Source organism: Lagopus muta, chromosome 11 (assembly GCF_023343835.1).
Source record: "Lagopus muta isolate bLagMut1 chromosome 11, bLagMut1 primary, whole genome shotgun sequence".
Taxonomy (NCBI): Eukaryota; Metazoa; Chordata; class Aves; order Galliformes; family Phasianidae; genus Lagopus; species Lagopus muta.
Genome location: NC_064443.1, coordinates 3,001,983 through 3,023,886, shown reverse-complemented (window position 1 = coordinate 3,023,886; position 21,904 = coordinate 3,001,983). Strand labels below are relative to the sequence as shown.

The 21,904-nt window shown below is 47.1% G+C and overlaps 1 protein-coding gene across 1 annotated transcript in view; it reads right to left on the bottom strand.

The window, feature by feature from the left end:
• The window catches only part of DNAH1 (dynein axonemal heavy chain 1), a 73,444-nt gene extending 51,907 nt beyond the window's left edge, over positions 1-21,537 (bottom strand). Inside the window, exons 1-19 of the mRNA XM_048958008.1 lie at positions 21,450-21,537; positions 20,802-21,120; positions 20,536-20,713; positions 17,338-17,590; positions 16,698-16,770; positions 14,249-14,423; positions 12,917-13,064; positions 11,299-11,431; positions 10,555-10,725; positions 9,790-10,039; positions 8,407-8,564; positions 7,404-7,615; positions 6,099-6,397; positions 4,966-5,116; positions 4,069-4,262; positions 2,738-2,963; positions 2,202-2,321; positions 1,439-1,521; positions 229-370 (exon numbers count right to left, since the gene is read on the bottom strand). Coding sequence (XP_048813965.1) covers positions 229-370; positions 1,439-1,521; positions 2,202-2,321; positions 2,738-2,963; positions 4,069-4,262; positions 4,966-5,116; positions 6,099-6,397; positions 7,404-7,615; positions 8,407-8,564; positions 9,790-10,039; positions 10,555-10,725; positions 11,299-11,431; positions 12,917-13,064; positions 14,249-14,423; positions 16,698-16,770; positions 17,338-17,550 — 2,748 coding nt within the window. The 5' untranslated portion in view covers positions 17,551-17,590; positions 20,536-20,713; positions 20,802-21,120; positions 21,450-21,537. The remainder of the gene's footprint in view (positions 1-228; positions 371-1,438; positions 1,522-2,201; positions 2,322-2,737; positions 2,964-4,068; positions 4,263-4,965; positions 5,117-6,098; positions 6,398-7,403; positions 7,616-8,406; positions 8,565-9,789; positions 10,040-10,554; positions 10,726-11,298; positions 11,432-12,916; positions 13,065-14,248; positions 14,424-16,697; positions 16,771-17,337; positions 17,591-20,535; positions 20,714-20,801; positions 21,121-21,449) is intronic.
• Positions 21,538-21,904: the final 367 nt, after the last annotated feature.

The window sequence follows — 21,904 nt, the reverse complement described above, 5'->3', positions numbered from 1 at the left end:
CTGATTTTTCACCAGGAAGAGTATTGTATTAAAAAATAAATTAAAACAGAAAGTCCTAAATGAAAGTCCAACTACAATAAAAAGCAGAGGTTTCTTTTGGATAATTTTGGGCCCATTAATACATCGACCTAAAATCACTTAAATCTCATCTGAAGTTTTCCATGGGTAAACACAAGATGTTTGAATCCCCCCCCATCTCTGGACAGTTTACTGTCAGGAGCTTAATACCTTCATGTCCTCCAGTTTCTCTTCAAACGTGTTGTGATCCATTACTTGGATTTCACGGAATCTCTCTTCATCCTGCACGTGTTGGAGCTGAACAGCCTCCGTCTGCACAGCTATTTTCAGGGGCCAGTAACTTGCAGCCCACCTGCACTCACATGATGCCATGAGAGAAAGAGAGAGGCTTTTTGAGCATATGTTTGAAACGCTGAAAAGAACAGAATGAGAAAGCAAACTCCAACCAAACAGGGAAGCTTTACAAAAACAGAAATTCATGTGGTTTTGACAAACAAATCTTCCCAGTTTCTTGTTTCTATGTAGCCCTTATGACTAGGCTATTGAATGTGAGAACTCTCAAGAGAGGTGGAGGGTCTTTTTAAGAGGTACAAATCTAGTAATCTTGCTGAAAAGCAGGAAGACAGCAAAACAACAGTAGGCATCCAGAGGGAATGTCTTTCTTTGACTGTGTTCACAAAGAACTGGAACAAGTGGGCTGAGAGTTTTGGATTTTAGCTTTTCAGGACTACTGATAAAACCAGTTTCCTGTTAAGCAGGGAAGTGAGAGACCAGGATAACCCAGATACAGTGAAGCCCTGGCGTTTGCAGAGTGCTCCAGGAAGCATGATGCAGATGTAGGAGAGGCTGTCCAATGTGGCTGCTTATTCTAAGGCATGTTTCTTGGTTCTTACTTAGCCATTGCTCACTATTACTCCATTTGGACTCGTGAGCTTGTGCAACACCAGATGCAAGCTCTGCAGCATTATACTCAAGGCCATGGACCTGCCAAGCTCCTGGGGATGCAGCCACCACCTACTAATGCTGCATGTGCCAGGTTTGGCCAGTAGACCCAACGCATCTGTGCTGAGCTGTCCTAGAGCTGAGCTGCTTCTCTGTGGAGTTTCTGTGGGTTTTTGGTTGTGGGCTGTTAAGTTTTTTTCTGCACTGTGCAAAGGTCTCCGAAAAACCAAGATAGAAGAGCTTTAATATGTTTAAACAGGTTAATAACTACCAGTTTGCCTTGGTCCAGGCCTGAAGGCAGCATGAGTCCATGCTTCTCTGTAAGCTCCATTTCAAGAATTCAGTGCTCATATAGCAGAGTGGCACTTAAAGGTTCTGCTGGAGCTTTTGATAGACACATAGACCCTGAAGCACTGGGAGTAGCAATTGCTGCAAAGTGTCCCACTTTGACAGTGGGAGGAATGACACTCGTGCTCACTTGTCATTGAAATCTTCCTCTGTGAGATTGTAAAGGAATTCCTCCATGACTTTGTAATCCTCCATGACTTCACAAATCAGTTCCTGCACATGGTGAGAGAAACAGACCAAAAAAGACACCTTTAGAACACATTAATCCCAACACCATTTTCATGAGGTGCCTTTGGAGGGCCTTAGTCACACAAGCTTAATGGGATGGAAGGCTGCTTCTCTGTTGTGTGAACAGTGGAAATGAATTTCCAAGCTCTCCTTACACTAATGATCAAGCCACCGTATCTCTCTCTGTTCTACATGAGTGAAACGTGCTGGTCAGAAGTGGAGTGCTTTGGGTTATCCTCCAGCTTTGGGTTACCCTCCAGCTTTGGGTTACCCTCCAGCTTTGGGTTACCCTCCAGGTTGTTCCTTTGGCATGCACAAGTCAGCTTACAGCTTGCTGCATTTGTTTATCGTGCACAACTGGAAAGAGACCTACTCAGCAAACTGCTTTGGGGTAACTCAGCACTAAGGTGTCCTATTAGAAGAAATTAGTTAAGCACTATAAGCATTTGGTAGCAGAAACACTTTCTTGAAAACAGCATTAATTTTCAGTGTTTTTTAGTGTTATACATATTTGAAAATACAATTCTGATAGCTAGGAATCATATGGCCTTGCATACATAGACAAGTAAGTTTAAAACAATGGATTTTTGCTTGAGACACCAAACATTGCACTAACAAGTTTTCTCCCCACTGCCCTTGGTGCCCATGGGAAGAGCATGCCCTACCTCCTGCACAGCCAGCTGCTCAGGGACTGCCTTCATCCACTCCCGCAGCTCAGTCAGCTCCTCAATATTGTTTGGTGCCTCACGTATCCTCGAGCTGACAGCTCTGTATGCATCGCAGATCTGCAGGAGGACGAAGCAAAAAGACCATCAGGTGTGCAGCTTCAGCATGGGGCTAGCAAGCCTCATCTCACTGAGAACTGGAAGCAATAACTGTCTGTATTTCAGTCATCTTCAGAGCAACTAGGAGGATATTCCAGCCTCCCATTAGGTGGAGGTTCTCAATCCACAGACACATTCCTATAAGATGGCAGGGGACTTACATCTCAAAAGATTTTTGTCAGGCACATAAATCATCTTTTGGTTGAGTCTGTGCATCTCTCCTCCTGATTTCTTTATTTATTAACAAATAACTCCAACATAATCTTTCCCATTAATATGGGCTCAGTTGCTGCCTTTTGGCCATCTCACAACCACAGCAATTTCAAAAGCAGATGGACAAGACACTGACAGGCAACAGATTAAACCAGGTGACTTACATTCTTCACCCTTGCATGGAGGTTTTCAGCCAGTAAGTCCAACATGGCAGTGGCAAGTGCATTGTACTTTTTGGACAAGTTTTGCTTAACGCCTTCTACTCTGACACTGAAGGGACCAATGATGACAGATCTAGGTAGAGAATTGTCCAGGTTTTCCTTTTCAGACAAGTACGTGTTCACTATAGTCGTTACCTCCTGGGCAGATGGACATTGCTCTTGGTAGTCTCTGCAAGTAAAAGCACCAACAGAAGTAATCACGTAGCCCTTAAGTTTATCTGAATGTCCCTGCTGTTCAAAAGATGTCCAGACATGCCCACCCAAAGACATGAAGTTAATAACGTGTTCACAGCTATTAGAACAGATCCTATTTGAATGCATACAACTTCTGTAGCCACAGACTGAGAGGCCACCAATGCCTTTTAGACCTTACAACAGAAGACATGTCTACATAGGGAGTGAGGAGTGTGTTTATATCACAATAAAGTACAAGAAGACACTGAATTGGTGTGCAGCTGGGGAATGTTACAGGGGAGGAAGAGACAGGACAGACACAAACTGATTTGTTCAAATCTACAACGGATTTTAGAGCACAATAGGTGTGTCAACAGGGGAATATGAGCAAAAAAATTAATTTATCTGCAGGAAAGGAGTGGAAGAATGCTGGAAGAGGTGTTAAGGCAAGAGGAGAGGTAGAGCCAAAATTAAAGTGCAGGTATAAACAGGGGAAGATTAGAAAACAGTGTGTTCTGGGAAGACATAGGAGCTTGTCACACAGCATTTGTAAGTTACTGAATTTGGAATAACAAAAGAAAATGGGACTTCAGCTCCACTGTTTGTACTGACTGGAGAAAAGTTGCCAAAGAAAGACCATTAAAGTAACTGGAGACTAAAGGACAGCACAGGTGTAAAGAGGAGCTTCGGCAGTGAAAACAATGAGGCTGAAACAGAAGAAAACATTACTTCCTACAGAATGTTATCAGCTTGAGCAGACAGTGTTTGAAGGAGGTCAGAGTCAAGCATGCTAATTGGATTTTCAAACAGCATGAGTCATTTTTAGGGCCATTAATATCTCCAATTACACTTACAAACATGTCAGGAATGTGACTGCTCTCAGAAGCACAAAGAAATTCTCACTGCCATCACCAATTTCCTCTAAAATCACGGACCACTGCCTGTGGCTGAAGGCTGCCTCTGGTGTTACGGGCATCTGAGACACTTCATACAGACTAGTGGGCCCAAAACAGGTCCTGCACTCTCACATGCATCCACACAACAGCTTCAGAAAAGGTTTGCTGTTTGTTTCAGAGGCACGGCTGCGATTCACCACTTACTTCAGGAAGAACTGGACATCACTGTTATGGAGCTCCAGGAACTTCTCGTATTTCTTAGCGTAGGCTTGGAGGGGGATCAGTGCCTTCTGAAGGGCAGATTGCAGAGCCACACGCATTTCTTCCACTTCTGGTTCATGAAGGTCCACTGAGTCCAGAAAGGGTGTCCCTGTGACAGGTATGTTCTCCAACACGTACTGGAAGAGGAGGGATAGAGCTCTTTCAGGACTAGCACAGCCAACCACGGCCCCCAAAGAAGAGGTGGCATCTTTGGGATGTCATCCTTCTACAGTGCCTCAGAAATTGTTCTATCAGTGTCATGGTACACCCCAGAGAGAAGGATATAGAGTCTTTCATAATAAATGGAGAAGGATACATATGCAGAAGAGATCTGCACCACACTGCTGGCACTGGAATAGGTGCCAGTTCCTTTATGAACCTATTTTTGCTAGCTGCCATGAACTCAAAGCAACCAGGCTACTTAGGACATAAAATCATAGAATCATAGAATCACCAAGGTTGGAAAAGGCCTAAAAGCTCATCCAGTCCAACTGTTCACCCATTCCCAACAGCTCCCACTAAACCATGTCCCTCAACACAACATCCAGCCTTTCCTTGAACACCCCCAGGGTCGGTGACTCCACCACCTCCCTTGGCAATGTCTCTCCATTGAACCTGCTATTTCAAAAACAGAAGTCATGCAAAATAAAGGGGTGCACAGCATGGAGAAATCCTGTTAGAATAGAACTGTATTAGCACAGTGATGTGCCCAAACTAATTAAACTGGATTGCCCGCTACCGACTTCTGCAGCTCTCTCCCTCAGTACAGGCTTGAGGGTGTCTATGCCCAGCTGCAATACAGCCTGCACAGCTGTATCACTATGGATGCAGAATAGTCACCTTCTCCAGCTGTGGGATAGCGTGAGTCACCAGGATTCCCTTGTCCAACAGAGAAAGGAGGGATTCCTTAAAACTCTCTGCAGGGGGGCTGAAGTGAACACCACTGTCATCGAGCACGAGGTCAATAGCAAAGATTGGATTCCTTCGAGGCCTGCAGAGGGAGGAGATGAGGAAGAGCAGGGATGTTTTTTGAGACGACAGTACACAACTGATGCTAATACCTAAACACCAAGAGATGAGAGCAGAGGAGAGGAGGACACCCCTATGCAGATCAAAACAAGAAAACTGCATTCTGGTGTTACCAGTAAGGGCATTGAGACCTCACATCTGAGCGGGGAGAAGGAAGTGGCAATCATGACATCCTAAGACCCCCAAAAGTCATCACCCTATAGAGCTGCTTTACAGAAGACCTGCAGACACTTTTCAAAGCAGGCATTCATCCTCTTCAAAACACTCCCAAAATGCACTTCCCAGAAATGGTATGGAGCACTTCCTCATCTCACGTGGCACCAGCCCAGATCACGATCAGCTGAAGTTAGCGTAAAGACTTCCACTGGTTTCAAAGGCTCTGGTAAAAGCCCCACATGAGTGGCTTCAGCTTCTAAACGTTCTATTTCTAAACCTCTCCTTTTAAAATGACAATTTTATTTATATATATATATTTTTTTAATTTTAAAATACTCAAAGGAAAAAAAAATGTGGGCACCTTGACTGAATTCAGTATTCTTTAGGACAGATCTTAATCCTGAGTTTTAACACAAGAATGGAATTAAGCATGCATAATGCCTCTTGGCATTCTTCTTCCTGGCCTCCAATAAGTAGTTAGCAGTAATTAATTGCTCCTTTGAGGATGCTGGACATGGTTAGTCTTTGGAGCATTTAGGTAAGGTAACAGACCTTGGTTTTGCTGTGTCTCATCTCACTAAATCAAGGACACTTGAAATCTGTACTAGCAGAACAACAATCTTTGTGTCAGGCTCCCAGACCCATGGGAGTACGTCAGGTGGGGGAGCAGGGAGCAGCCTAAGCCCCTCCTGCAGTGCAAAGCTTGCTTGCAATGACAGTACTCAGAAAGGCAACGGCACTTTTCCGCTCTTTCCATCCTTTGACCTTCTCTTCTCTCCCTTCCTTACCTGTAGGGACTATTGATGAGGTCATCTCCCCATTCCATATCTTCTGAGCAATTCAAGATACCGTGGCAAGCATCCAGCAAAAGCTGGATGAATGTGATCAGTGAGTTCTGCACCAGGTAGCGCACCGAGTCCTGCAGGATGAATCTGACGCGCTTCATCAGCTTATGTAGTTTGGACATCTGGTAGACATCCCAGCTGCTCTGCTCCAGGCTGTACCAGCCTTTGCCTGCGTTTCTCAGGCCCATCTTCACTGCGGTCGTTAGCGTATTGATCCAAGTATCCTTGAGAAAAGCCTGCACCTAGGGCAGAGAAACAAAGTGAACTGTGTCATCTTCCAAGGGCTGATGAAAAAGCAGTATGGTCGGGATAGCTGGGTCTCTCTGTGCAAAGTAACTGAGTAGCACTATTTTAGCTGTGGTGGCTCTCCATGCACACACGTGTGGCATCTGCCTCAGCGTACACCTTCACTGATAGACACACAAAAAGAAAGCCCAATATTCAAAAGCAGGAGAGCTCTGTTCTTTCTTTTCATACAGTCTTCCCTTTTTGTTCTCTTTTCTATTGAACAGTATCCCTGGAGCTGTCTGTGTCAGGGTCTCTCATAAAAAGTTGCGTAGACAGTATGATGAGCAAGTAAAGGACACACTGTTGTCTTCTCTTGACAAGTGAGGAGAAGGAGGGAAGTAGCCAAGGGCAGCAAGCAGCCTGCAGTGTTTTCTTTTATTAAAATACCACCAAGTGTCACTTCTGCTCCACAGGCAGCTGCTGCTTGTATGCAATAACACAACCTCAGTCACTCAGCGGATGACAGCACTGCCAAGCTGAAGCAGCGTGGAACTGGAAGGACCCATACCTGCTCTCTGCCCCGATTTACTGCAGAAGCATCAGTAAGCTGTGTACTGTGCATGGCCATGTTCCAGTGTGCAAAGTGCTGTCCTCATTTAGAGAGCGTGAAAATCTTCTGGTGAGAGTTATTACAGAGCTGCAATTTTTTTTTTTTGTCCTAGTCTATTGGCATTGCAAGCGGAGTAATCTAATTAAGTACATAAAGAACATAGAGTGTAGGAAAGCATTACCCCCATGAGCCTTCAGGAGAAATCAGAGCTCTTATGCTTTGCAGCTGAAGGGATGGAGAAATAAAAGCAAATGGGAAACCTGTAATTGCCAATCAGGACTGCAATCTGCATGAGAAAAGGAAGAGGAAAAAGGGGTTCTGCAGCCCTATGTGGCCACTTGACTGAGGCATGACCAAGCTCATGGACAGCACTGGCTGATGCTGCCTAGGGGGCCTATGGCTCCTCTCACCTGAGTGAAGGTCTGGGTCTGAATCCCTTCAAATTCCTCCAAGCTGACATGCTCGGCTAAGCTTGTGTTAAACAGAGACATGGAAGCTGCCTTGTTGCACTCATCTTGCACCTGCATAAGGACGAGGACGGCTTCTGGCTTTGTCAGGAGCGAGACAAAATTGAAGGCTGCTTGTTGTTTGCCAAAAGGATAGTCTGGGATGCAGATGAGCCCTGGCAACAAACAAAAGAACACGTTACTGCCTGCAAGGGCATCTCAGTTTCTGTTATGGAGGAAGAGTACAGCCCTGTTTTAGGACACAGTTTGTGAGAAGGACTCGCCCCAGGTATACTCATGCAGTTTCAGTAGATGGCTGGATGAAAGAGTGGCTGTTCTGCAGCAGTGACTTTCTGAACGCTTCCATAAGGGGCTGAGAGGAACTCTTGGTCCTCGATGCTCCCAAAACTTTGGCTCATGACATTTCCTTGAGAACACAGGACTGGCAAAATCTCCTCATTGAAGATACAGCTGAGTCATTCAGTGAGAGGCTACTTATGAGCCATGTCAAGGTGTTCCAATTTTTGCAAGATTTATTGCACAAGATATTCTCTCTTATGTAGTCATGTCACACAAGTGTGAGAGCCTGAAAGAGCCTGAAAGAGCCTGAGTTCTTCCATGTCTGAGGTATGCCACAGCTGAGCACAGCAAACAGAAGGAAGTCAGTCCTAGCTTATTGCAGTGAAAGACAGGTAATTACACCACCATGCATTTGGTGCCATTGAGGGTGCAGATTTACTGCAGCTTAGATGATGGATGATAACGTGCTATAGGAAGGTAACATGAACATGCAAGTACACCCCAAAAAAGAGGGGGCATACTCAAAATCTGGTAACATTTCCTCCTGCTGTCCCTTACCAGCACTAATCACCACTGTGGACCTGAGAGTTTCTGCAACAAAGCACAAATCCTATCACAGAGATTCTACAAGCATGCCACATTCCAACTGCTCCACCATTTCCCATACCTTTCTCTGGTACTTTCCTCTCCTCTTTGTCTGGCAGGGTGACATAAGAAAACATCTGAGGTTTGGAAGTGATTGCTCTGTCAAAGATCATCCTGTTCATAGCGCGCTCATAGTCTAATTTCACTTCTTTCTCCAGACAGCCCAAGCAGCCTAACACTCTGTTACAAGACATGGAAACAATGGTAACCCACAGTGTCAGAACAGAAGCCAGATTGTAGCTCTACTGCAAAACCCACCCTTCACTCCCTCCCTTCCTCCCACATTTGCTCACTTACTACACACGAAGACAGCTGGAACAGCCAGCAGACCTTACAATCAGACATTTAAGTGAGGACCTGAGACTAGGACTGCAGCTTTCTTAAGTGTCTTTTCAGATCAATGCAAAATCTCTACTGAGGGCATGCAGACTGAGCAGCATTACAGAGTGGAGTGTAAATAACCAAGAACTGAAGAAGCTTGCTTGTAATTCTGGAAGAGCTAGGCTATCTGGGACATCCCCCCAACTGCCTCCTGCTGAGCATCTCTTGACATGTTCTAGTTTCCTCAGCTAGAACATGCATGTAAGTGCTGAAGCCCTGCTCTGCTTGACCTAGGAAATCATCACCTTCCACCTCAGGCAGGCATGGCACTTTTCTTTCTGCCCATATTTCTGCACACAGACAGAGCCCAATTACTCACCTGCTCTTCCTCCAAGGTTCGCAGAGCATGAAGCCCCTCACACCTTCCTGTCTCTGAGCAGGGCAATAAGTCATGGCTGATTCTCAGCAACACCACTAATGGCTCATGATTCATCAACCCAGGGACTCTTAAAACGCCTCCCTGATATGAACTGCACCTCAGAGAGACACTTGATTATATTCAGGTGGAGATCTTCTGTTCTATTTGCTTCAGCCTGTGCAGATCTTTTGATTTGTTTATTAGAGCAGTTAACAGGTAGACACGTCACCAGCAGACAACAGCCATTTCTCTGGAGACAGATGGTGGTCTGCAGATTAATTGAGAAATGACTGATCTGTGCCATCAGAAGCTCAGGAAGACAACAAGTTCAACCAGGGCATTTCTGTCCTACTTTCTGCTGCTGTAGGTCACTTAACTGCAGCTGCAAGCATGGCTCAGTGGATCTGCATGCAAAGTGCATCTCCCTCACCTGGGAACACTAACAGATGACCCATCCTGCACAGATGCCACTGGGGCTCTCATCCTATTTAATTCTGGTGACTCTCTGGGTAAGAGAGTGGTTTGCACATGCTGAAAACCAGGTGAAACCCATGGGCTGAGCTGGATGTTCTAGATCTGCCTCAAGTGCCACTCAATCAATCTATGAAGTCCTACAACGTTAACTGGTTAAAGGCTGAGACCCAAGATAGGTACTTGATATTTTACCTGTTCTTCTTCAGTTTGGGTGTATGCAGAGCCCACAGCTTCATTTTCTCCAGGCTTGTCTCGCTGATGCTATTTAGTCCATCTGTAGGCATGCAGTCCACATACAGGTGATACAGGAGCAGCATCTGCGTCTTTTTACGCAAGAAGTTGGCAGAAACTATTCTCTGTGCAAACAACTGAGGATCTTCGGCCAGAAACATGAGATGAACTCGTGGCACCCAGTACTGACATGGCAGCAGCGGGGCTCTTTCTGAAAAACGAAAATAAAGTTTACAAAATCCTACAGGGAACACAAAACTCAGAATGGTTCGCAATGCTGACAGCAGCTACTTGATGGACAACGTAATTGGGTCAGCTTAATGGAGATCAAAGTGAAGGACCAAGTCAGGACAGCAGGAAGCAAGGAGCATGAAATTAGCAGCATCTCCAAGTTTTTCAAAAGGTGAACGTTTGGTCTTAATCTGCCCATGACCCCCCTCAAAATGGTGCTGGCTCAAAGACCAACGTTTCACTTGTTATGAAGGCAGAGAAGAGGGGAGACAGAAAAAGGTAGAAATTCCATAGGGAAGCCCTGAAATAGGTTGTGAAAATGAGGCATGAAGGCCTCTCCCATGAAGGTTTTTCAGGACAGGCTAAACAGATATGTGACAAGAATAATATTGAGAGGATCAAATGACTTCTTGCCATCACTCCCATCTCTGCCTAGGAACAGTGTGAGTAACGTACTGCCTTTCAGGATATGTGCCAGTTCCCCCAAAGCCTTACTTGCACCACCTTCTGCAGTTATTCCTCCATTAAGGATGGGTCTCCCTTCTTCATCACGCACCAACCCATTTTTATCTAACTTATGCACCAAATAGAGCTTCGTCTGCTTGTCATAATCCAGAACACCAACATCAATCCACTTGTAGGTTAACTTCTGGCTTTTGGGGTCCTCTGAGAAGAGAATCAAGGATTAAAACAGGGTTAGTTCTTCTAACTATCCTAATAGGGTTTTTTTAGCCCTTTTCCTGATGGCTACAGCAAATAGACTTTCCTGATCAGAGTGATAAGGCTGCAGTGAAATCAACTTATTAGCTTGAATCTCTGTCAATCTCGGATCAATACTGCTGTGATAACTGAATAACTAACTCAAGTTTCACCACATAGCATTTCAAATTATTTGCACACCCCAGAGCACTCAATTTTCCTCCTCTGAGGAGTGATCAGGTGTGATGTTCCCCAGGGCAACTGTACACACACACACACACACACACACACACACACACACACACACACAGAGTAAGAAGTCAGACACCTAAAATATGGACACAGTCAGACTAGGGCAGGACTGGCAGCCATCAAGATCCTCGATCTCTTGCTCCGACTGCTTGAACCTGATCAGTACAAGCTATTGCTTTTCTGCTATTCAGAGCTGCATTCATCAGAAACTACACACTCCCTTCTGCTGAATGGGCCCAACAATGGTTAGCGATGCAGCATTTGAGCAGTAACTCATTCAGGCTTTACCGTGTCCCAGTACATCATCTGTAGGTAGAAGTGCTTTCCCAGGCACTGGCTTTCTGTCATGAGATCCTGGCTCCAGTCCTAGAGAGATCCACTCTTCTGGAGTTCGACAGTCGTATTCTTCATTGTCAAAGATCTAAAAAGCCACAAAGTGACTGAAATAAAGTCCAGCTTCATGGTACAATATTTAATGAAAGCAAAATCAGCGTGCACAACAGAACATCTCCAGCTGGAAGGGACCCACAAGGACCAGCAAATCCAACTCCTGGCTCCACAGAGGACCACCCTAAAATCAAAACCTATGCATGAAAGTGTTGTCTCAAACTCAGGCAAGTTGGGGCCATGACCACCCTTGCCCTGAGGATCCAGTTCCGAATGCCCTATCATCCTGACAGTGAAGAATCTTCTTACAGCATCCCATCTACACTTTCCCTGATGCAGCTTTGTTTTGCTCCCTCAGGTTGATCACTGGTCACTAGAGAGCAGAGATCAGTGCCTGATCCTCTCATGAAGAAGCTGTAGAAGTTTGTAGTTCCTGAACAGGCCACTAAAAGTGAAAGCAATTAAGGGCAAAAGCTGATATTTGACCAACAGCCTTCTCCCAAACAGCAATATCTTCACCTCTAGTTCTCCCCAAGGGAGAGATCAGCACGTGGATTAGCTCTGCACACACATTCTGCTGATTACTGCATTCAGAAACACCCAACAACAGCACAAACGACACTGTGGAACATCCTCAAGGAGTATTAGTTTAACAGAAAATGTGGTCACCCTGCAAAAGATGCTCACCATCGTGGGGATATCCTTCAGGGCCCAGTGTGCTAAAGCAAGGGTGTCCAACCTTTTGGCTTGTGTGGGCCATACTGAGTGTGGTCTTGGGCTGCATATAATGCCTCCTATTTATTTCCATGAAAGTGACAGCAGATACCAAGAGCACACTAACACTATTCAAAAGAGCAAATTCTCAGCTACAAAGCTGCATTTTTCAACAGTGTTTTTCAACACAATTAACTCCATTTTTTCCAACCATGAACAAGAGCCTGTACTTGTAAAAATCTGTACCAGCAGTGGGTCACTTCTGCACAAACTATTGCCTCACTGTGCTCACATCTCCTGCTTGGTTTCCATAAGCATTCAGCAAGTGTCAATGAATGCCAGCGGGTGCCATTTTTTTCCACATGGAGGAATTCAATGACACACCTTTTCTTCATGTGCACTTCCATGACAGACACCATTCTGGCAGACTGCCCCTCTGCTGCCATCTGTCACACAACAACACGTCCTGGAATACAGGTGGGAAGGTTTATTCTCTTCTGCCATCCCACCAACATCTGCCTCTGACATCATGGGCCAACAGAATAAAACAGGAGGCATCGCCTTTGGAGCAGCCTTCACAAAATAGATTACATAGTTAATGCATGTGAAAGTAACAAAACTTATATTGCTATTTATTTGCAGAGCAGGGGGTGGCCACAGTGCCAGGCTGCACGCAGCCTGCAGTTTGGACATGCCTGCTGTAAAGCACTGTAATATTGTTATTGTCAAATCAGTGTCCTGTGATCCTCAGAAGCATCCTGCAGTGTAAGCAACGAGATCACAAGTGCCAAATGTGCTCTCCTACCTTTAGTGGGAGGAGGATGGGATATTTCTTCTCCTCGATAGCTGGCATGCTGTCAGGATCGTAGTGCCTTGGTATCAGCTGATCAGAGTCAATCCCCTCGCTGGCTAAGAGCTGAGTGATATCCAGGGTGAGATACAGCTGTCTCCTCCTGTTGGGAATTGATAAATGACCATTAACACACCCAGAAGGGCTTCCAAACCTGTAACGCTGCACACCCTCACAGCAGGATGCAGCAGGGTTCTCAGAAGGCAAAGGACATCATCAGAGCTTTAAAATCTAACAGCCCAACGCAATGAAAGCAGGGTTGCAGGAGCCTCCATTGCCAGCCCACTCCTATTGCCAACAGTAACTTACCTGAGTTAGCTGTGGGCACTGAGCTAAGGCGATGTGGAAACGCACCTGGTTTCAACCCAAAGCAGCTGCTGTCTGGATCAGCCCCACAGTGACAGAAAGCTCAGAAGTGATACAAATCCTATACAGTGTCCAAACTTTTAGGTTGTGCACCCCATCAGTAAAAATTTTTTTCAACAGCCCTCCCATACATGTATTTTTATTTATAAATCATATACACATACTCAAAGACCAGTAGCACAGCAGGGCTGCTCTGAAAGCAATGCCTCTTACATTATTACACTGGAACGGATGTCAGTGGGACATCAGGAGAGGTTGAACCCTCCCACCAATAATGCAGGACGTGCTGCATGGCAGATGGCTGCAGAGGAGCAGTCTGACAGAATGGCACCTGACACGGAAGGGTGCATGAAACAAAAGTGTGCCACTGAATTCCTCCACGTGGAAAAAATGGCACCCACTGACATTCATTGACACTCACTGAATGTTTATGGAGACCAGACAGTGGATGTCAGCACAGCCAGTCAGTGGATGGTGCATTTCAGCAGAGGTGACAGCAATGTGAAATACAAGCCACATTCCAGACAGCCATGCAGATTATTATAAACACAGCAATGCAGGCTCTTGCTCAGTGCTGGCAAAAAAAATTTAAAAATACATAGCTAGTAGTGGTCACCATGTTGAAAAACACTGCTTTATAGCTGAGAATTTGCTCTATCAAAGTGTTTGCTCAGATGCAATAGCTGTGGGCACAAAAATGAAGAAAGCTGCTTAGCTTCAGAAGGCATCAGGTACACAGGGAGCTCCAGCAAAATCCCCTTGCCTCCACTGCCAGTCCTTAAATGAGGTCTGGGGTGGGGATCCTGGCTCCAGCCCTTCCAGCCACTTGGGTACATTGCATTCCCCTGGGTTGGCCCTGCCTTCCCACCAGATCCTCCATCACTGCTTCAAGCTGTGACTTAGTATTTCTGCTGCACTCACCTCTCTACTTCAATACTCCGAGGGCACTGCCCTGGAAGCGTTTGGAAGGCAATCTGCACTTTGGGCTTAAACGACTGTTCAGGGAAATCAGACTGGATGAGGTGCTCAGTGGTTGGTCCAATCACTTGTGCATCCAGAAGATTCACAGTATCCTCAGGCATCTTGAAAGTCGTGACTGAGAGACAGAAACAAACATTTGAAAGCACCAGCCATCGCTCCACACCTGCACACGTGGCATAGAAGCCTCTATTGAGAGTGATTGTATCCAAATTTAGTATGTAGGGTACTGACCCGGCTTGGGAGGAACTCGTTCCCATTCCCAGCTTTGACACACGCTGCCAATACAAAATTCTGCCTCTAGTGCATGGTTTCCCCAGCCTCAGAAAGGGGTGGGATTCCCCTGCTTCCCTGGGATGCTCTGAGAGAAAGGTTCAGTGACAACATGGAGGAACTTTGAAGAGATGGCAATAAGGGGCTTGTGAACAGTGCAGGAGAGAACAAACTGCTCAGGCCATCTTCACATGCTAAAGACCCTACTCACACCTTACTTGGGACAAACCTCTCCTCAGTTACTGCTCAAACACACGTCCCACTCACATCAGCAGTGGTTTGAGATCCACACAAAGTAGAACAGCTAGCAGTCTCACCATTTGGCCAAGAGTTTTCAATGGAAATGTGCACAAAGCAAGAAGTATGTATTTCCAAGAATTGGCTAAAATTAAACCGTGTCATTTACTCCATAAGTAAACTAAATTGTTTACATTGCTAAACAAGCTGCAAAGAATAGAGCAGAAGCAAAGTGGGAATTTGAAGCTTAACCTAAATTAAGTAATTGCATGCAAGCTTTAAAAAGCACTGTTCCCTAGACAGAGCTAAGCATTGAACCAAAAATAGATTTTGGTGGAAAGAGAGCTCTTCATCTGCTGATTCTTCATTGAGACTTGTAAATACTTGACTTGGCTTCAGGTTCTGGCTCACAAGCCACTGTTGTGGATGTCAAGCTCTGGTGCCAGGCTTTCACCCTGCTACATGTGCTTCTGCCTGCATCAGGGTGAGTTCCACCGAATTCAAAGCAGTTGAGTACAGCAGCCAACAGTGCTGAAGCCAGACACGTTTCAGGGTGATCAGGTACAGAGAGGGTCCTTTATTGCAGCCATCTGCCTTTCTTATGCAGCCCCAACACGACCCTTGTAGCCGTGCATTGTCTGCTCACCCAGAGAGGAGACAAACACTGACCCAACTCCCTTCTCTATTCCATTCTCTTAGGAGGGACTCCTTAAACAGGATAAGCAGGATCCTAACATTTGCATGGTCTATACCAATACTCAAGCTTATGATGATTTTGAGGAATCCCTAAAATGTTTACTGCAGTTCCTTTAACCTCACACACATCTCTCACTTGGGGTCCTTACAGAACGGCCCTGATTTATATTTGTTGCCAGGGAGCACAGCTGTTCCAATTTTGTCACTCCACTGTTGCAAAATCCATGGCACCATCCATTACAGCACTTTGTGCATTATCAACTATTTATGTCAATACTTAGTGTTTCATTTGCATCACATTTCCAGCTTTATAGCTTCTTCCTCCTTGAAGAAGCAGCAGATCATAAATAGAGATCTGTCTCCACTCATTAGAGATGAGTCTGTCTTATCAAGACTCACTTGAGGATGCAATCATTTGTCCCCACTCACGAAAATAAATGTCACTTCCAAACACAGGAAGGTAGTATATACTTTTACCATCTTTCTCTAGCCCTAAAATCCTCTCTCATGCACACTTTCTCCCCACGCTGCCAGCCTATGATCCACCCCCCAGGAGGCTCTAGGGGCAGGGAGAGGGCTGCCAGATCTTTCAGCTCTGTGCCTATGTTTGTGCACCCATAATACACACTCCTGTAAGCAGGTGGGACCAGCAGCTCAGTATGCACAAAGAGCCTTTGCAGCTCAGAGAGAACCAGGCACTCTGGGACACAGTTGGGTGCAGAATGGATAAGTGAGAGAGAACCATGATTTTGGCCATGGGTACCCAGCTACTGAATACAGCTTTAAAGAGTCCAATTTCTGGATAGGCAGGGAAAGGGCACTGCTGGCTCCATACCCAGTGATAACACACATAAATTCAGTGCTCTCCTGGCATATGACACCACCAATCACCATACAACAAACTCCCATTGACAGCAGTGCAGTCTACCCAAGTCTTGGGGGTGAAAATATTCAGGAGAAAAGGGAGCATGGTTTTACCACATGGTCAGATCACTTTGCTCTACCTCTAGATGAAATTCATTTTTTCAGGGGATACTCAGGCATCTTAGCACCTTTCCTGGCACTGACAGGGGAAGGAAAGCAGTGCACTAAGCTATAGCCTCAGCCTAGTTGTGAGCACACTCAGTGTAAGCATCCATAAGGGTTATGGCCCATATCCTGCTGTACCACCTCTCAGTGTGTTTACCTTTAGGGCTGTGCTGTTCGAGGTCTGCCTGATTTAGCAAAGAAGGGTACGCACGGGGTGCAGCATAAACAGCCTGAAATGCAGTGAGAGAAATGTGAGAGCAGTTACAGCACAGCGGGAGGGGGGGTTTCTGGGTCAAGACGGAGAGTGAGACAATGAAACTCACTTTACCAGAACTTTAGGGATAAATGTGACTGTCAGTAACAACCAGAAGAGGCACACACTCCTGGAAACTTAAGCCCAATGCACAGAGAAGGGGATTTGCCAGCAGAGTGCAGCCTGAAGTCAACTCAAAATGTGGATGGAGGGTTAATGAAGTAAGCAATCATCAGGGTTTTACTTCCAAACATTTTCTGCAGTCACAACTGCTCTGCTTTGCCTGCCTCACTGGTAACCTAAACACAGCTACATCATGAAGACTCACATAGCACTGGCCATAAGGGAAGCAGAACATCTATGACCAGGAAAAACCTCAAGGCTTCACTTTGTAAGGATCAAGGACTTGCACAAAGGCCTCTGACAGAACTGAAGGGCTGGGATGAGCTGGGATGAAAGCCGTGTTTCTCCACACCAGGTGCACCTTGTTTTATTTCATTTAAGAAAGTCCACGGTAGAAAAAAGAATTGCTCTTTGCACTTACCTCTGAGATGCTGGAGGCTGCTGGAGTGGGGACACCAGAATTATAAGCCTTTTGTCTAACAGTTGAGGACTTTTTTGCCCCCTGGTTGCAGCTATCAGGAAGCAACAAACGCCTTCCTGGTCTGTGGTTCTGACATGAAGCCTCACGGCTGGTACTGGGAGGTTTGGGGCTCCTGCCCAGGGAATTCATCAAATCCTTGTTTACTTCATCCATCTTTTTAGGAGAATGACACTGCAATGCAATCCTGGGCTTTCTAGAGCGAAAAGACATCGAGCCAGTTAAACACTCCATCCTTGGCACTCCTCCACACCCTCCCACTGTGCTGGATATTGTGGGCTTGCTAAGATGAGCGGGTAACAAGGTTGGTTCGACTCCCTGCTTGGGTACCAAGCGCTGCCTTCATGATCTGGGGGCCATCAGTCTCACACAGCTGACTGGATGGCTCAGCAACCCTGGGGAAAGAGTGTTTTATTATGCCAAATGGGTTCTAGAGGGGAAAACCAGCAGCATACACATGAAAAACTGCTTTCCTGAAGCAGCAGGGGCTTCCTGGATCACGGCAGCATTCTAAAGGCTGCCAGGAGGATCTGAGTCAACTGGGACTACAACAGAAGTGCTACTTTTGCTGCACCAAAACCCCTTAAAAACCTTGTCACACTTGACTCCAGTGGGGGCAGGCCACAGCCTGGATACCAACACAGCTCCCAGATGTGAGGCCTGGCCTTTTCATTTAAATAATTCAGGAGAGATGTTTAAGCATTGCCTGACGAATATTAAAATATAGCCAGAAGCTCCTCTCTCTCTCTCTCCTCCTGCAGGGGATATTTTTGCTGGTGATCTCAGCTCACAAATAATTCCTATTCTTCCACTCTGGGAGATGCAAGTCCAGGCAAATATCACAGCTGTACGGCTGTATTTTATAAAAACCTTCATGCACAGAGAGATACTAATTAAGAGCAGCCCTCAGACTTCTGACAGGATGGTAATGCAGCCCTTGATTTCAGACTTGTCTAAACACAGAGGTGACTACAGTCACTAATTAGTAGAGCTAAAGCGACACAAGCCCCTCCAGCCTGCAACACACGTACTGACAGAACGATGTGCACAAACCTGCCAAGCTTTTCCCTATAAATTATGAGTCAAAGCCCTCTGTGGTGTCTCTCAAGGATATCTGGAGTGTGATACGGCTTATTCATTAGTTCCTGCTCAGGGCTAGACCCCAGCTCCTCACCCAGCCCTACCCGAGGCTGTTTGTGCCCTGCACCCTTCCTAACACTCATGCATCCACCTCAGTCACTCCTGGAGGCCAAGTCCCTGCAACAGACTGCTAAATGGGGGTCCTCCAGCACAGCTGCAGCTCATCCTTACAAAGATCCTGCCTGCTCTTGTTGGCCACAGCTGGTGTGGTGCCTGCCTGGAGTCTTGTTCTCACTTGGAGATTGCAATGAATGGAGTGGAAAACGATGCCCATCCCACACTCTCTGTCAGAAGGGAATTTTTTTTCCCCCTGAATTTCACCTTGCTGTCCGTCTGCACGAATGAATCAGGTACACACAGCGGAGAAAGCATTACATGCATGCCTGAGATAAGAGGGAACAACTGTGCGGGTTTATTACTGTAGGTTCAAGCCAGTGCACAATTTTGAGAGGTTGAGGCAAAAAAGAAATCGGATAATAAATCAAGGTTACCATGATGCGAATCCTTTAAGTGACACACAGCAAACAGATTGCAGAGGTCTGGGAGACAAGATCAATAATACTCTCTCCCCTCCTTCAAGCTAGAAAACCTCAAATCTTTCTCCTCCTAGCTTCTCTCTAGCACAAGAACTGCAACTTCAGACCCTGAAGAATGAATTTTCCATGGAGGATTTTGGTTTTATTAGTTATTTTATGCTCTGGCCATATCTATTTTAGCAGCCCAGCAGGATTGATTGGTATCGGCCAAGATCCAAGGATTCCTGCCGAATCACTGCTGGGCTCCATCAGGCCGGCTGTTTGGGCACACCAACCAGCAGCAGTGCGGAACAAAGCCCACCTGAGCATCCCTCCTGGGAGAGGGGAGGTGGCAGTGCAACTTGCTGTACTTTGACCTTTTAGGACCTGAATCCACAGCCCCTCCAATTCCAAAGCTACATCCATATGGAAAGGCTCATCCAAACCCTGAGTCTACTCGCCTTTTTGCAAGACTGGCAATCTGTGTGTTCACTCACACCTCCACAAAACCCTGCCTGAATTCTCCTCTCAACAATCAAACAAAACCCTCCTCGGTTTCCAGCTCAAAAGCCTCCACCACGCTCCTGCAGCTGCACAGAGGGAGGGTTGGGTGTTTAGAGCTGCTGCCACCAAACTGACACATCACACCCAAAATAAACAACAAAAGCAAGCCTCCAACATGTTATATGTTACCAAACATGCATACGAGTAAAACAGCTTGTCTGTACATGATACAGCTTATGGAGAGAGAGAGAGAACTGCTAAATACAAAGGGAATGCTTCTTTCTGGCCAGCACTCCTCCCAGAGCTCAGCAGGGAAGCTGGTGCTCCCAACCAGCTCTAGGAACGTTCTCTGTATTGGTTTAAAAAGTGAGATCCACTCTCTTTTACTCAGCCTAGATGCTGTGTGCAGGGGCCTTTTGTGGAGCAACCAGTTCTTCCCCAGCCTCCAGCTCCCCCAGAAGTAAGAGAGGATGTTCTCCAAATCTTCACCCTAGGGTGGCCCTGGATGCCTGGGCAGAGGGCATGTTGTGTGTTACCAAGGCAGCCTGAGGTTTCAGACACATCTGCTAGAGCAACCTCAGCCAGCGTGAAACAGACAGTGCTCAGGGTTTTCTTTGCTGCCCAAGAGATGCTGAAGCAAAGCTGTACACTGGCACAAGCCCTGTCTGCGTCACACTCCAGCTGTGTGCCACCATTGCTTGGAGCACAACCCTCCGGGCAGTCAGGGCTTGAACTGCCGACAAAGAGAGCTTTAAGCCAACAAGCCTTCCTGTTTTAGCCACAGAAAGCCTGGAAAACCTCCTCTTTCCTGCCTGAACATCAGCTCAGTCAGGCCCTCTCACACCTGAAAAGCATCTTTCCTACCTACACAGGCGTGCTGCTCTGTGCTAAATGGAGGTATTTAAACCAGAGCACGTTTTAATGGCACTGCCGGTATGTCAGTGACAGTGCCTGTGTCTCATCGTGGCAAAACTATAATTACAATTTCTCGGCAAATCCGGGCTTTTACACATCCTCCAAGTCAACCTCCCACGTGTCTTCAACGTCTGGCGGAGCAGGTTGATCCGCTGCCTCTGCGTCTTTCTCTGCTTCGGTCCAAAGCGTCAACAAAACGGACTCAGCCTCTTTCCTTCCATACTGCGTTCAAAACGGCCTAAAAACTGAGACGGAAGAAAAGCGCTTAAGAACCGAGCCGACCCCTTAAGCAAGGCTGCCGACTAACATCCGCCCCTCCGCCTTCCGGCTCACCGAACCCGAGCCCGGTTCCGCTCCCCTGGCCCTCTCGGATCCGACCCGCCGTACCCGTCTTGAGGAGAGCCGCTGCTGAGCGCTGCTAACCGGCGTCCCGTCGTTAGGGGAGGGGCGGCCGCTACCATCCGTCGGGAGGGGCTCCTCGGGGCCGCCCGGGCCGTGCGAGCGGCGGCTGCGGTTGGGAGGGACGCGGGACGGGTGGCATTGAGCCGCTGTGCCGCCACGGGGTCACGTCGGAGCGACCACGGAGATACCAGAGATCCACCGCAGAACGCGTCTGCCAGCAACGAGCCGCCGCAGAGCGACCAGACAGCCCCTGTGTCAACAGAGAACTGCTTACAGAGACCCCTCTGCCACCACAGAACGTTTCTGCCAGTGCAGAGCCATCAACAGCCCCTCTGTCGCTACAGAGCCACCGCACAACCACTGGCAGAGCCACCATAGAGCCACCACAGAACACTTCTGCCACCATACAGCCACCACACAGCCCAGGCTGCCCCCACTGCTACCACAGAGCCCAGCACAGCCATGGAGTGCCACCACCACCACCAGCCCACCTCTGAGTTCCCACCATCACCCAAGAACCACTGTCACCAAAACACCACTACGAAGACACCAGTGTCATCAAAAGGGAATAGCAGCTACCGTCAAGCTATCTCAGGGACAGCGTTGCCACTACAGAGCTGCCACCACCACCACAGGGTCAGCACAGAGCCACTATTGCTACAGAGCCATCATAGATCCACTAGCAGAGACCACCTGCCTCCCAGGGGTTATTTATAGTGGAGCTGATGTACCTATGGACATCCTAGGCCACCACACCTACAGGGCTTGTAACTCCACCTGGAGAACATATAATGACTAAGTGGGGGGCAGGTGGCACTGGGTTCAGCTGGGAGACACCCAGCAATGCAAAGGGCTGCAGGGGAAGCATCCTGCCCCCTCTACACTCAGCCCAAAGCTACAAGAGAGGGACAGGTTTGGCTGCTCTGGGGACAAAGCAGAGCTCCCCGTGTGGTCCCGGGGGCAAGGGGGGCTGTGCGGCAGCGGGGCAGGGGGCTGTGCCACCAGGAGGCAGCAGAACCCAGGCAATGAGCATC